The sequence below is a fragment of the Talaromyces proteolyticus genome (genome assembly GCF_021365285.1).
Source record: "Talaromyces proteolyticus strain PMI_201 chromosome Unknown BGW36scaffold_2, whole genome shotgun sequence".
In the NCBI taxonomy this organism is placed as follows: domain Eukaryota; kingdom Fungi; phylum Ascomycota; class Eurotiomycetes; order Eurotiales; family Trichocomaceae; genus Talaromyces; species Talaromyces proteolyticus.
Window position 1 is genome coordinate 413,681 of NW_025764278.1, and position 14,337 is coordinate 428,017.

At 46.7% G+C, this 14,337-nt stretch overlaps 5 protein-coding genes across 5 annotated transcripts; 1 reads left to right on the forward strand and 4 right to left on the reverse strand.

Annotated features, from left to right (window-relative positions):
* Positions 1–542: 542 nt before the first annotated feature.
* BGW36DRAFT_258731 (aspartic peptidase domain-containing protein) lies at positions 543–1,840 on the reverse strand (the record flags this gene model as incomplete). The annotated part of the gene is made up of 3 exons (XM_046210049.1): positions 543–1,264; positions 1,331–1,649; positions 1,703–1,840. Coding segments are annotated over 3 exons (1,179 nt in total), but the record flags the coding sequence as incomplete, so codon positions are not given.
* A 1,518-nt stretch (positions 1,841–3,358) lies between these two features.
* BGW36DRAFT_457508 (uncharacterized protein) lies at positions 3,359–5,333 on the reverse strand. The gene is made up of 2 exons (XM_046221974.1): positions 5,121–5,333; positions 3,359–5,044 (listed from the first exon to the last, which is right to left on the reverse strand). Exon 2 carries the CDS (start codon positions 4,995–4,997, stop codon positions 3,399–3,401), a length of 1,599 nt encoding a protein of 532 aa, XP_046076196.1. The 5' UTR covers positions 4,998–5,044; positions 5,121–5,333; the 3' UTR covers positions 3,359–3,398.
* A 258-nt stretch (positions 5,334–5,591) lies between these two features.
* On the reverse strand, positions 5,592–7,333 carry BGW36DRAFT_83701 (triose-phosphate transporter family-domain-containing protein). The gene is made up of 6 exons (XM_046222628.1): positions 7,132–7,333; positions 6,978–7,045; positions 6,885–6,890; positions 6,619–6,836; positions 6,141–6,548; positions 5,592–6,087 (listed from the first exon to the last, which is right to left on the reverse strand). The coding sequence occupies exons 1-6, from the start codon at positions 7,239–7,241 to the stop codon at positions 5,713–5,715; spliced, it is 1,185 nt and encodes a 394-aa protein (XP_046076197.1). The 5' UTR covers positions 7,242–7,333; the 3' UTR covers positions 5,592–5,712.
* A 1,367-nt stretch (positions 7,334–8,700) lies between these two features.
* On the forward strand, positions 8,701–10,424 carry BGW36DRAFT_312173 (uncharacterized protein). The gene is made up of 3 exons (XM_046212497.1): positions 8,701–9,169; positions 9,252–9,553; positions 9,610–10,424. Exons 1-3 carry the CDS (start codon positions 9,027–9,029, stop codon positions 10,299–10,301), a joined length of 1,137 nt encoding a protein of 378 aa, XP_046076198.1. The 5' UTR covers positions 8,701–9,026; the 3' UTR covers positions 10,302–10,424.
* Positions 10,425–13,690, reverse strand: BGW36DRAFT_368934 (putative alpha-glucosidase). The gene is made up of 6 exons (XM_046215054.1): positions 13,218–13,690; positions 12,587–13,167; positions 12,391–12,532; positions 12,001–12,344; positions 11,496–11,949; positions 10,425–11,430 (listed from the first exon to the last, which is right to left on the reverse strand). The coding sequence occupies exons 1-6, from the start codon at positions 13,495–13,497 to the stop codon at positions 10,481–10,483; spliced, it is 2,751 nt and encodes a 916-aa protein (XP_046076199.1). The 5' UTR covers positions 13,498–13,690; the 3' UTR covers positions 10,425–10,480.
* Between the last annotated feature and the right edge of the window lie 647 nt (positions 13,691–14,337).

Below are 14,337 nucleotides of genomic sequence, written 5' to 3' on the forward strand. Positions count from 1 at the left end.
TAACAGTAAGACGCTCTCATTATATCCCTTCTCTCCTTGTCCCTCGTTAATGAATAGTCCTTGAATGTCTGGGCCGCGTACCATTACTTTGGCACACCGCGATACCTTGCTGCTTTCCTGCTCAACAGGCTACTGGGTTCATATATATTGTGTAAATTCTTAGTATCGAATCAATATCTATTTCGCTTCTACGGTTAAATTAGCGTTAGTAGCGCGACAGTATGATAGTTGAAAGCGTGAGACTCGAAATTTCTCTGTTATTAAGCGATATTATGAATTATATCTCCACATAGTCGTATTACTATATTAATTGATGTGTCGACATACCTTGGTATCTTTATTCAAACAAGCAGTTGCGTTTCAGATCATAGTGAGTAGACAGACCGCAAAAGCAACATCCACAATAAGTTCTAAATTGCTGTCAAGCATATTTACCCTACTTTGAGAAAATCTGTGGATGAGGAGCCATTTGCCATCGCCGGCTATGCTGTCGTTTCACCCAAGTATGAAGTTACTGGGGTAGCGTGAGGAACAGATGGCCCAATTTCCAAAATGGTGCCATTGCCACTAAAATTGAAGACTGTTTTAGCTAGCGATATCTCATTGTTGTCGAGATCGTAGACCACATAGGCACTGCGAAGGAAAGAATCTCCTAGTATCACAGTACCTGACCCAGTGGGATGAATCCCCATTATACATGGGTCACTGTTATCGTCTAGCTTCGTGGTGTCTCGCTGCTTGAGAAATAATTCTTTAATATTCACAGATATAGATGCTGTGCCAAATCTGAATTTCAATGCGATATCCTTATTTGCCATATTGCAAGGGATATAACCGACTCCGTGGTCAGACTTGTAGGTGACGTTTAGGCCTTTGTAAATGCTAGACACGATAGAATCTGGTAGAAATATTGAGCTTGTACCTGAATCCAGTACTGCAAGTGTTGGAAGTTGCTCAGACTGAAATGTCTCTTCTCTGCTTCCATCTACATCGAGAGCCAGATCTGTCAAATTGACCAAGAATTGGGAATATTCACCATGTATTGGTACGAGCGGCAGAGTCTGCAATTTGCCACTGTACTTTCTTGTATCGACGCCACCAAAAAGTATTGACCCGGTGTTAGTGTCTCTATCATCGAGCCAAAGACTGTATGCTTTGGAGTTTATAAGTCCACTCTCAACCATGGCTTGAGGTAGGTTTGCATATCCTGAACCCCCCATATTAATGAGGGCTTCATTTTTAGCATATCCTAGACCTATGACACCTGTATAAAACACAGTGTGCTAAGCAACTGATATTTATACAACAAGCGAAAATGGGATGGACTAACCTGGGCTCGACGAGGATTCAGCCACTGCAAACTCAAAGTTTGGTACTGTGGCCCCTCCAATCGTAAGGATATCTCTAACATAATCACCACTTGCAGACGATCCGTCATAATAAGAGATACCAAAATTGGAATTGACATGTTTATAGGACGAGGAGGAGCTGGCGTTGTATGTTCCCAGCTCACAATATAGGGAAGAATCAGATGAGCATAGGTCGGAGGAAGCCGAATTGCAGAATAAGTCACTACTTCCAGTGTCGAGAATCAAGCGAAGATGTTGCGCTGGATTGCCGAGGCTGACATTGCATAGATACATGTTTCCCTATTGACGATGTCAGCATGATAAGAACCGGGTCTGCATTTTGCAAGACTTACTGCATTATCAATATTCTGATTTACTATTTTGTCTTTTTTAATCCTCTCGCGGTCTTTTGATATAGCGTCTGACGCTCGGTAACCTTGGGTATCTAGCTTTACCACGGCCGGGATATCGCGTTTGTGGAGTGAGAGCGCATTTGCTACGAGCGACGTCGCAAGCAAGACGGGTATGGCCGCCTTCATTGGGTTTAAATGATTAAGATCGAGGATTGGGATTTATTTTACTATTAACTTTTAGAAGAATGTTTCCAATAAGTGCTGTCTGTTCATATCAATGTTCTGCCTAATGTCAGAATAATTATGATGTAAAATTCATGGCCCGGAGTTGACGATGACACGGGGATATTCGAGGCTCTTTCATAATGAACGCCCCCTTGGATAAATCCACTCTACTGCCAAGGTATCCTAGTTAATTCGATTCTTTTTATATCTGGCAGTAAAACCCTTTGTAACTTATTTTTTTCCTCTTCCATACAGACGGAAACCGTCTTGATCTTTTCCCGCTCTCTTTGATTCATTTCTCCCCACTACCAAGGCATCAAGGATCTATGTATATCGTAATATGCATCAAGTTAGTGTAGCGCTGTTGTATTCCTCAACGTGTGGGCGGTCTTGTACTGTTTTGTTGAAAATATAAAGTCACAACATCACAAGTAGTCTGTTTAAGAGCGACTGGCCAGCGACTCAATTAAAAGGAGGAAATCCAATGTTTAATAGCGAAGGCAGATTCATTATCTATGCTTATTTTTGACTGATTTCGAAGTCGGCTTCATGTTCAGAATATGGTTGGTTGATCGGATTAACTATCACTTCTAAGACATGCTAGTTATGGAATTTGGAATGGTTTCAATACGTTCATCTTTTAAACACGTCCCTTTTTATCAAGTTATTTAGTTCTTCTTTAATAATTGAACTGTATTTAGTTACATTTAAGTACTAATTTTGAATGGTTAAATATCGGATACGTAGAAGTAGGCAGCACCAGGCAGAATTCGCTAGCGCCATACTACCTATACTTTGATATGTCAATTCGGGTAAACTTGAGCGATTCCAGAGTATTCATAGGTTATCTCGCTATTTATCAATCTAGGCTATACCTCAGCCAAGTTGAACTATTGTAATGGAATATGGACAGCTTCCTCAAATACAAGTATACCAAACTGATAATCGACAAAGACTTCACAATTGCTATTTTGACAGATTGGCGGGCAAATCTAGGACTTATCTACATGGAGTACGGTATTATGATTTTAAGCTAAATACGCAATTAGCAGCTTGAATCATATGTGCGAACCGTATAGTAAGAGATAAAAAGTAAGGACTGCCTTATCTATCTGCTTGTACTTTGAATTTATGGGCAAAATGAACCAGGGAGAGCTAAAATGGGAGTAAATGACCACAAGAAACCGTACGAAAAACCAAATTATAATCGCAGATCGGCACTCAACAAAGAAGAATGCAAATTTAGATATAAAAAGTTGTTGAGAGAGAAACGTATTATCCTCCTTTTACCTAAAGAGATACAGGTTTTTATGAAAAGAGACTGTACATTGTCTGTTTTGGTGTGACTGAACGTACAAGACGAGAGTAGATAGTTCTATATTGATTCTACGTTGAATCTTTATTTCATTTCATTAAGGAAATGAATTACTGGTCAACTTCAATTTAAATTTTATCCGATAGAAGATTAGTACTATTCACCAACTCCGTCAAAACCGTGGCGATCAAAAAAGTCATCCACCCAAGACGGCCACCGATTCTGAGTTTCTACTATAGAAACACCGCTATCGCCCACAGCCTGGAGAGCTCTTCTGACATTTGCAGGGGGTTTTGGCTGTTTAACAATGGGCGAGAAAAGGGTTACCTCCTGCAGATGCGGAAGATTCGCCTCGCGGTTTTCTTTGAAACCTTGGAATATATGACTAAGGCAATCGGGCTTCTCGTCCTTGAAGTCGTTTAGATATAGATTGAGTTTTTTAATCGATGCTGGCAACATTTCTACTAGTCTCGGCCAGCTAGATCTTTTCGGCAAATCCTCCTCCTCGTCATGTCTGAGTGATGGGTTATAAGCCGGGCCGCAGAGCATCCGAATTTCCATATCTAGTAGCGACAGTTTCTGAAAACGGGTCATATCGTATAAGGTCGTGCCCTGTCCACCATACTGCTCAATGATACACACAGACAGCTCCTGTAGTGTCTCTGCACAGTGCTCCTGCACGGTAGCGAAAAACGCACCGACATTCCAGTCATGTCCGCACCCGTGCCATTTAGTTTCATGTGCAAAGTGGAAAATTTGAAGATTAGGAATCCGCAAAAGTAGTTCTGAAAGTTCTGATGGCCCCGCAACACTCGCCATTAATTCTAATTTCCGCAAATTATGGCTGTAACTATTGAACAGGGGTTGAAAAGTGGAGCCAGTGTATCCATCGTCTTTGAAAATGCAGTTGCTTAGGCATACCTCGGACACGGAATTGATAGCTAGGAATGATGTAAATGCCGTCAAAGCATATTTCTCCTCGTACCCAATTCCGGTGGTCAGATTGACAATTTTGAGTTTCGATAATGGGCTGTCTGGGAATTGCTCTGGGTTGTTCGCACGGTGTACAAGGTACTTCAATATAGGCTCGAGGGCTTTGACCCCGGGCGAGTCCCTACTATCTTCAGGGTCCATCTTGTGTCCCCAGATTCTGGGTAAAGAAATCTTTTGTAGATTCGATAGCATGGTTAGCAGAAGACATTCTGCGTAGACCTCGGCTTCATCTTCATCTGCTGGGTGTGTCGCTAATTCAATTGCGTGTATCCAGTCCTCCAGGTCTTGGTCGAATTCTTGTAGCAAAGGGTAGGTATAAACTAGTTGCTTGAGAGTATCGGATAGCGGTACTCGCTCATCAGGCTCGGCTGGACTCTCATCATTTCTCTCATTCTCTTCACCGTTTGAACCGTCACTGTAGCCTTCCTCCTCCTCCTCCTCCGGCCATTTGAGATCAATTGCCCGAATGTACCTGACCAATTCAGGCTCCGCCGCGATCCTTTCCAACAGCTCCCTCGAGTCAGGAACAACAAAGCCCGTGTCATTACTCACATGATCCCAGCCGGCCTTACTGCGGTTGACTTTTCGCGAGAAAGCAAAATTCCGAAAACGCTTCCTGCGTGGATTATATTTCTTCAGGAAGTGCGTGCTCACAGAATACAAGAGTTTGCAGGATAGTGCGACCGCCTCAAAATCTTCAGGTATAGTCTCTTCGACGATTCGGTCGAGGAGTTCGATGGGGAGGTCGAGTAGTAACGGCATTATGTTTCAATTTACATATACCGCTGGAAATTAAAAAGCGAATACTGCTATGGATGTAATTTGTCAGAGGTGATTTAATTATTAGAAGCGCAGGAAATGCGAATTTATATATTGATCATCTACCTTCGGTATAATGTCGGCTTGGTCCGCTATTACGATGTTGCGGCCATGCTGCCTAGTTTAGACTGTGAAATTCTCGGCAGGCCCCCTCATTCATAAATACTGATCGTCGATGATCATCGTACAGTATCGGATATCAGGTATTCAGTGATGACTTTATTTTGACATCACCCATGTGGAAAATGCAGTGTTGGAGTAGGGAGCGTTGGAAAATAGCGGAAATTTCCGGGACTTTGTTGGTAAGGTGGATTAATTTGGAATATTAATAGCAAACATATTAATGATTTTGGAGACTGCGGTGTATTTTCCACGATTAAGTTAGTCATCGCATCTAATCAATTATCTATGATATAGCCATATCAAGACAGAATCAAAGTGTTTATGCAATAGGTAAAGTGTTGCGCGCCAGCTCATGAGGGATAATATAGGGAATCAAGGAAAAGATTGTAAACAACTGAAAAATCGGGATATTAACCCGAAACCAAGAAAAGGTAATAGTCGACCATATTGTACAGTAATACTCAAACGCCGCCCAGATGCAAAGTGGAAAATGTGTATCGTTAGACAAAGTCAAGAATATTTTAAACGAATCATCTTAGGATGTATCATCCCCCGTCGTTGTGTAATAGATCCAGCTTTTCAGCTGATCGACTTTCTCCGGCGCATAATTGATCGCTAGGATTGCGGTGAGGAATAGGACAACCACGAAACCAACCAGCATCAGTATCAGCACAGATATCACCCGGTTTTTGGAGTGGTATGCGCCAATGGCCCCGCCGGCACGGGAGGCATATCCGACAATGCGATCGTAACCGAGCATATAGTACACAAGACCTAGAAGCGAGATTCCGTAGCCGCCGCCTTGCAGTGCTGTAACGGGGTTGTGCCATAATATCATGGAGGAAATGACAATCAGGATGTCCTTGAGGATGCCGCACAGGCGCATGACTAGGGACGAGGTTTTGCTAATCTTGAGGCTTGTTAGTATGTTGATATAAAGGAAAAATTTGGAGCAATACGTACGAGAAAGACAACAGAAATATTGAGCAAGAAGGCAACGAGGGCGTTCGCAATCAAAACACCCACACCGACGTCTTGGATATCCGCAAGTTTCATCCTCGGCAGTTCGACAGCTAAAGCAACTGCTCCATTCATAAGCGCACAGGCGGGAGCGAAGTAGTAGAGCGAAACCAGAGGATCCATTTTGAATTCATCGGATGACAATAGCCGCTGGACCATGACGAGTCTGATGGCTTCGAAAACTATACCGCCAATCTGGAATAAAACGCCGATGAGGATAAAATCGACTTCGCCAAAGCACGAAACCATCACACCCAGCACAATGATGCACACATTGCCAAACTGCTTAAGGTTGATGGGCTCAAGTTTGAAGACCCAGGAGAAGAGAAGGATCACGACGGGGGTGGTGGCCTATGACTATCAGCGACTGCTCTGGACCTGGATTTCTAGAAATGCAGGCTGGGGAGAACTTTGGTCTGACCTTGAGCATCTGGATAAATGGCACGCTGAGATAGAGATAGGTGACATTACCGCAGATCAGACTCAAGCTAAAGAACACTCCGATGGGCACGATGGCGCGCAGATAGACACGGCCGGTCATCTTGACCCTGCGGCGGCCATCAAGGAGGTTCGTATAGCGAGCCAGGATCTGGGTCATAATGGTTGCGAAGACAAGATGCCATGTCGTTAGGAAGATAGCTGCGCAGGGTTAGAAATGCAGTAAAAGTGCAGGTGATGACAACGTACGGAAAGCTGGAATACGTTAGCATGAGTTCTGACAAAAGTAAACAGACAAGTACGAGAGAAAGTAGAATTAAAGTAGTTGAGATATGCACTTACAGAATTTGGTGTGGCCAAGAATTTGCTTGTTGAACAAGATCAAGCCGGAGCTCAACACTATCCAAGCACTACGTAGTATGGGTGACTGGAGTCAGCTTGCGTGCCCGTTTATTGCTGAGTCTCGGCGTGATCATTGTCACAGTGGAATGCTTACACGATAAAAAAGATAGGATGCAGGCCCCGTCGCTCAGGGATACTTTTTTCTGAGGTCGGCAGACTCGGATCAAGCCTGGCGGACTCTTCTTCGTCGTTGCTGGCGCCCATGGTGACTGATGTATATTATTCTTTTCTTCTGTTCAGTCTCTCGCTGTGGCGCTACTCAAATGCAATGGACAACTGGTCAACAGACAGACATAACACAAAGAGGACAGCAGGTAGCGGCCGGAATAATGGATTCTTGATTGCACGCAGACTAGTTTAGTCAATCAGGCGCCAGGAATGCATAAGCTTAGCCCTGAGAGCGACCTCCCTGTACACTAGCGACCAAATTGACCTAGTAATTAGAGTCAGGATGTTCCCTAGCGAGAGCGTAGCCAGTAACTAGAGGGCTAGAGCGCGCCAAAAAGGTAGGAATGGTGCGCCGCTGCGAAAGGGGCTGCTGACCGATTTTTGACAAAGACACTTTGAGGCTTTTGCGGCTGAGCGAATAGCAGGCGGGGCAGAGCATCGTCCCCGAAAAAAAAAACCCTTTGTACGACCCAGCCTTGCTCCCTCCTGGGAAGTGCCGGAAGTGAGACATGCGAAGTACTGGCCGCTGGTGAGTGGTGGAGGCATACTTGGCGCAGCGCAAGCGACCTTTGTTTTGCTCGGAGCCAGCTCTGGTTTAGCCTGCAGTGTCTTGCTGGCCCTCCATCCTCGCACACTTCGTTCAAAGACGATCCCGTGCAACAGTGACATGGCGAACCAGAGCGACGGAAAGAGAGCCCAATTAATCCCAGGCAGGGAGTCGGGTCAATAAACCACGCATCCGGAAGCCCAACGGGAGTCAGTCGTTGCGAGAAATCCCCCATCGGGTCACTCTTCACTACTTTCAGTTCCTCATCAGTAGTGGTAAATTATTACTCAATAACAAATTTACGAGCTCAAGCGCCGACTACAGCATGAACCAGCCAATCAGCCTCCCCAGTGCTATCACGGTTAGGTTTCGCATGCGGCTAAAAAAAGCAGCCCAATACCTTAGCCTTGCTAACCTGATGGACTACGCCAGGCTGTATCCGGGGCGTTGGCTGACACAGTCACCGTCCATTGGTCCGCTGCACAACCGATTCGCCGTTAGCGCGACAAGTTTCCGGTATTGTGCGCTGGGTTCGGCCAAAGCCCTAGACCGCACTAGGCCTAGTCTGGAGCACGCTGCTGCTGTCAGCCAAACGAAACCACACCCCACTGCGCCATGTCAGATACGGCAGGGCATTCGGTTCTATAATTGGTCCAGTTTCGACCATCGGACCCAACCGGCTATGGGTATCCTGATTGGCTTTAGAATCGGACTCCATATCGAGGCTTGGACCCGCCCGGCGGGCTCCACCGCGCCGAGTTGTATCATTGGCAGATCGGTCGGAGGCGTTACATAGTTGATACGCCGCGGTTACACGGAAACGGTGACTATCACAGAAAGGGTCACATAAGGTCTGTATTACTCTGTATTTCCATGACGCTCCGTCGCCCGTGGGGCCAATACGGCCCGCGCAAAAAGTCAGCCCAGCGCTGGGATCGCTGTGAGAATCAGTAAGCTTGTTCCTTCGTGTCACATCCGCCACCGTCATTCATCCGATCATCATGCTGCTTCCCCTTCATTCTCTCATCACGTTCTGCTCTTCTTCCCCATCATGATATGATCTTCGTGTTTCGACTCATCTCTGTCAGCCTCTAGTCTTGTCTTCCTGCAGTAGTTTCCTGCTCTTACACTCGTTTCAAAACACTCGCTCTCGTCCTCGTCGAAAAGGACTCGCTACTCCTCATTTGTTGTCTTATAGGCACCAGCGGAAGCCTTCCTCTACACGCAACCTCCATTTATACATTAATCCTAATAATCCTAATAATGCAACAACGATGAACTTCACTGCTCCTGACAGAAAACACTTGCGCCAGCGCTGCCCTTGGCCAGTCACGGTTGCCGCTGTTACTGTTGTTTTACTTGTGCTGTTTTATGCCTATGATACCACTACGTTTGCCGACAATTCTAGAGTCATACAGTATGTCCCCCCTTGCATCTAACATAACATTATTACTCTCATTCTTATCACCATTATTCCACGTGCTAACCACTTTATCTAGGGGCTATTCACATATAGAACTTTCGTCCTCCGAATCCCGACTGTCAGATACCCACCACCTCATCCCGCTGCTTTACAAGCCCTTCGTGCACCCCGTCGATGCGTCTAAATTTGTCAACCATGATGGCCAGACCTACGAGCTTACTGAACCGCCACGCTTTACTGAGCCCCTAGGCAAGAAGGTCCTGATTTTGGATGTCGACACCCGCCCTCTCAACGGAGAAGGTGGGATGCTCAATGAAACCATGCAATACGACTCGATCACCCATCAGACAGCGGGTATGCTGAACCACTATCTCTATGGTAGGTCTTTCTATCCCTCCCGCAGATTGATTGGCAGTATACTAACTGGAGTTTAGCCATGGTGCACGGTTACGAGTACAAGTTTATCCAGTCCCCGGCATATACCGACAGACATCAAACATGGGTCAAGGTTCCCATGATCCGGGAGGCCCTGAAGTCATATGATTACGTTGTGTTCCTCGACTCTGACGCCGTTTTCCCCCACACCCATCTACCCGTTGAGTGGCTGTTCAACTACTGGAATATCCGCGAAGAGACTCTCCTGGCCATGGCCCTGGATCCAGATCAGCCGTTCAACAAGGACTCGCGTGGCAATACTAACCTCAACACTGGCTTCATTATTGCACAGGCCAGTCCGAGGACCACTGAAATGCTTAATGTCTGGGAGGACTGCGTCACCGACACAAAGTTTGAGAAATGCTCCAAGTGGCGGTATGAATGGAGCCACGAGCAGGCGGCATTCAGCGATTTCATGCGCTACGAGTACGAGCGCGGTACCGAAGTCATCGAGCTTGCTTGTACCGAAGCCAACGGGTACCCTCAGAAAGCCGATTCTGGTTGTTCTGGCGAGTTTGTCAGGCATTTCTGGCTAGGCAAAGAGTTGGTCGCCGATGCCCTGCGTGACACCGTCTCGAGGTACATGGCTCTGCGCCTGCATGAGACTTTCCGCGACTACATTGATGTGTCAATGGTGAATGCCTCGAATAAGACGTTGCCGTTACATGCCGGCGAACGAGTTATTGTGTGATGTCACTTTTTACCTTCACCCATTACCGGCGTTCGGTTTTTATATATCCTGTATCGGGACTATTTCATTCCTTGTATATATTGCATACGCAGATATTTCTCATAGACAACTGTGAATATTACATGTATTCATTCATACTAATCCATACCTCCGCCCATGTACACACGTATGTACCAATCCTAACCAAGATAAACACTAAACCCTTCTTCCAACGACCGGTCAATCTCCACCGTCCGACCCAGCTTCGTGCCCATTGGGACCTGCTGCTGTCCATGTCTCCTAACCGCTTCCCCTAGCACTCTCACACGAACCACCCTCACATCGGTCGGATACCCAAACCGGCCACGCACATGCAACTTCTTCGTGCCTGAATCATACTCGAACGAAATCTCACTCGTCCGCTCAACGTCCTGCTCCAGACTCTCCCCATCGTCCAGATACAGTCTCCCCCGCGCCGTCCCATCCGTCCCCGGCGCGACGATTAACTCGAAATCTAGCTTCCGGAGCTGCGTCGTCGTATTTGCCCCGTCCACGCGCATTGGCACAACCGTCCCGCCGCGAATATGTACGGGAATCTCGTCATATGCCACGTTCTCACGGGTAACCCATGTCCCCTCGGAAACAGTAAGCTTCTCACCTGTGAAAAAGTCGTACCAGGTATCTGCCGGCAGATAGAATGTGACCGAGGTCGACTCGTCGTCGGTCACAGGCGAAACGAGCAGTGCCGAGCCGTAGAAGAACTGCATTTCGATGTCGAGGGTGTTCGGGTCAGACGGGTACACGAAGAAAAGCGGGAGGATTGTGGTTGGTGTGCCGTCAACGGTTTGGTAGTGGAATTCCGTGTAGAAGTAGTCGAGTAGCTGATAGCGAGTCTTGATGGCTGCGCGCGCGGCGTCTGCGACGGCCGGCCAGAGGTAGAATTCTTGGAAGGGCGCTTGAATGTCGGCGTGGTTGCGGAAGAATGGGTACCAGGCACCTAGAGCTACCCAGCGCAAACACAGCGTTTCCCACGTCTCAGCGTTGAAGCCGCAGACGTCAGCTCCGATGGTGGGCATTTGGAATATTGCTGCGAATTCCATGTTTTGCCGGATGGAGATTCGGTAGTGGGCCCAGGAAGAGATGTTGTCTCCTAGAAAAAACGTTAGATGATTATGTTCTTTGAAGATATCTCGAAATGAATAAATGTATTTTTACCCGTCCAATGTCCAGATTGCTTGCCGTCGCCTGCAAAGGTAGAACGTGATATGATCAGCGGCCGTTTGTTAGGCCGACGGTCGAGCATGGCCTTTCGAGTTGCCTGCATCATACTAGTTGCGAAGAGGTTCTTCGTATCGTAAAACGCGTAACCACCATATTGATGTCTGTCTGTAAAGATCGTGCCTCCGTAAATGATTCCATCGACTGTGCCCAGTGGATAAGGAGGGTTCAGCAGATCTCTCCCGGGCAGACCGAGTCGCTGGCCACTTTTTCCTTTCCTTTTGCTGAGAGTTTTAGGCGGTTTTAACCCGCTGCTTGACGGCTGGAAGTCAGATGGGAATCCGGGTAATGGGCGCCATGAGTCTCGTAGTTGCGGTGGTGGTGGTGGAAGGCCGGCTGCTTTGGACCAGGCTACTGCGTCTTCACATGGATATGGGCAGAAGTTGGCAGGCAATATAGATGTCAATATTGATCATTCTCTGGGACCTGTGGATTAACACACCTCGTTCATATCAATCCACATCGCATCGACATCTACCCCCGTCTCCGCGTCAAAGAAAGACAAGAGCTGACCGCCCCAATACTCTTGCGCATTCGGATGAAACCAATCGACAAATGCAGTAGCACCAGGCCACATCCCAGCGAGAAAAACAGAGCCATCATCATTTCGGAAATATGCCTCACTTTCCATCAGTTTATCATACGACTGTGGATCGTCAACTGAGATCGGGGGATCAACCATCACTACATAGTGCTGATCATGCTCATGCAGATAGTTGACTAATTCCCGGACCTTGTGAATGGGGAATCTGTCAGGATCCAGTGTCCACGTGCGACGGAGATTCACTGTGCAGTCAGCACAAGGTCAATCGAGCTTCGAAATGATTCTTACTGTAATCAATATCCGACCAGATGGTCTCCACTGGAATGTTGGCTTCAGAGTAATTCGTCACAACCTCGGCAACCATCATGACATCACTGTACCCGAATTTGCACTGATGAAATCCATATGTCCAGTACGCTTGCTCCGCGGGCTTTCAAAATCTTAGTATATACGGGATATCATAGTAGTTTTCAAGACAACTCACCGCGCCCACCACCTCGGCATACTGCCTCCCGACGTCGACTGGGCTCGGGCCGGCAAGGAAGTAAAAGTCAAGGACACCACCGATGACATTGTACTCAAGGTACTGCTGACCTTCTGCTGTCTTCGCGATGAAAACGTCCATACCGTTACTACTCGCGAGAAACACGCCATGGGCACTGCCATCGCGCATTTCTAAATATATCGGGTGACTGCTATACAGATTGGCGTGTTCGGGCAAGAACGCATCTCCAACGTTATATATCGTTCGCTTGTAATTGTCAGTCTGTCGACGGAACGAATCAACATCTTCGCCGAGTCCGTAGATGTATGGATCGGTTGGCAGAGATGTACGAAGATGCACGTATTGAGGCTCGAAGACTAGTGCATCGCCAGAGGTATTGAACAGGGTTTCTTTGGTATCACTACGCTGGACAGCGAATGAAAACGGGCTCTCAGTGTACGAGAACGTGAGCAGGCCGTCGCTGTAAGTGTCATTGCTTCCTTCCGGAAACGCGAGCACGTCACGTGGAATCTGGTATACATCTTCTGCCGCGTCGTAGATTTTCACATGAAGACGACTATCTGTGCAAATTTAGTATCTTGACATGCATGATACTAGGAACAGCACTCACCGGTTTGGTACTCAACCAGCAGCTTCAAATCACGTATATCTGGGCCATAAACGTTACACGGCTCACCTGCAAGGTGAAGTGTAGCTGTGAGTGAGGTCGACGACTGTGTTACATGCTTGGCTGTATAGCCGGCACACCCAAGAGAGTTGCTAAGGCGTGCATTGGTAGCTGCAGAGGAAACAAGGCCGAGCACGCCAGCCACAGTGCGGAGGGAAGTGCGATCTGCCCAGTCCTCTACGAGGTCGACGACACTCTTAATGTAAGATAATGCCTGCGACATGGCGGCTATCGCAGGATGTCCATGCAGAGTGTCGTAACAGTAAAGGTATTGTTGGTGAAAGAGAGAAAAAGAGACTGTTGTGCTGACAGAGTGAGACTTCCCCAGGAAATGCGGGGAAAACTAGTCCATTAACTGTTATTGGTCAGCCGTCCTGGGAGGCCTCAGGCTCCAACCAACATTGACTTGCCTAGTGAGATGATCGTGATAAGAATTAAATAATTTCAATGCTTAATTTACACTATTCGAATTTCTCATTCCCTTGGCAAGGGTATGTATCATGTATGTTTCTGCTGTTCAAACTTGGCTGACCGAGCCAGCCTATGACGTAGTTACACGCTTCCCAATTGGGAAGCCTAGTTTATGATCATTGGGGCCAGGATTTTACATATACGCAGAGGTAGTAGGTCTACAATGATAGTATTTTCAATGGATATTAGTAAGAAAATAAATTATTAAGGCTGGTTGCATTCTGCTGAAGAGAGGTATAAAATAGAATCCAAACAAGCGTGCCGTTCTATGGAAGTGCCGAACAAAGGACAAACCTGAAAGGAAAATTACCAAGCCTCAACAATACCCGCAATAGGAATTGACGCCTGTTGTGTAACTGCCTTGATAGTTGAGTAACTACGAAATATTTCTGATGCTATTACTAGTGCTAGGCACCAAACCTTAATGTATCTTTTAAATATTACACAACTAAGCTGGATCGAGGCAAGAACAGATTCAATGTTCTAAAATAATAACCGGCTGATATTAACATTGAAAGTGCCTCTTCCCTGATCGCACCCTAACAGCACCCTGCCGCTCCTTAGGGAAGCAGGTCGCTCGAACTAGATTAGG

Excerpts from the sequence above, each read along its gene's own strand:
- BGW36DRAFT_83701 (XM_046222628.1), bottom strand. The coding sequence starts at position 7,241 with ATGGGCGCCAGCAACGACGAAGAAGAGTCCGCCAGGCTTGATCCGAGT. Across the intron at positions 7,046-7,131 it reads CATCCTATCTTTTTTATCGT|TGCTTGGATAGTGTTGAGCT; the intron begins GTAAGCATTCCA and ends CATACTACGTAG. Across the intron at positions 6,088-6,140 it reads ATATTTCTGTTGTCTTTCTC|ATTAGCAAAACCTCGTCCCT; the intron begins GTACGTATTGCT and ends ACAAGCCTCAAG.
- BGW36DRAFT_312173 (XM_046212497.1), top strand. The coding sequence starts at position 9,027 with ATGAACTTCACTGCTCCTGACAGAAAACACTTGCGCCAGCGCTGCCCT. Across the intron at positions 9,170-9,251 it reads GACAATTCTAGAGTCATACA|GGGCTATTCACATATAGAAC; the intron begins GTATGTCCCCCC and ends CACTTTATCTAG. Across the intron at positions 9,554-9,609 it reads GCTGAACCACTATCTCTATG|CCATGGTGCACGGTTACGAG; the intron begins GTAGGTCTTTCT and ends ACTGGAGTTTAG.
- BGW36DRAFT_457508 (XM_046221974.1), bottom strand. The coding sequence starts at position 4,997 with ATGCCGTTACTACTCGACCTCCCCATCGAACTCCTCGACCGAATCGTC.
- BGW36DRAFT_368934 (XM_046215054.1), bottom strand. The coding sequence starts at position 13,497 with ATGTCGCAGGCATTATCTTACATTAAGAGTGTCGTCGACCTCGTAGAG. Across the intron at positions 11,950-12,000 it reads TGTGGATTGATATGAACGAG|CCTGCCAACTTCTGCCCATA; the intron begins GTGTGTTAATCC and ends ACATCTATATTG. Across the intron at positions 11,431-11,495 it reads GCAATCTGGACATTGGACGG|GAGACAACATCTCTTCCTGG; the intron begins GTAAAAATACAT and ends CGTTTTTTCTAG.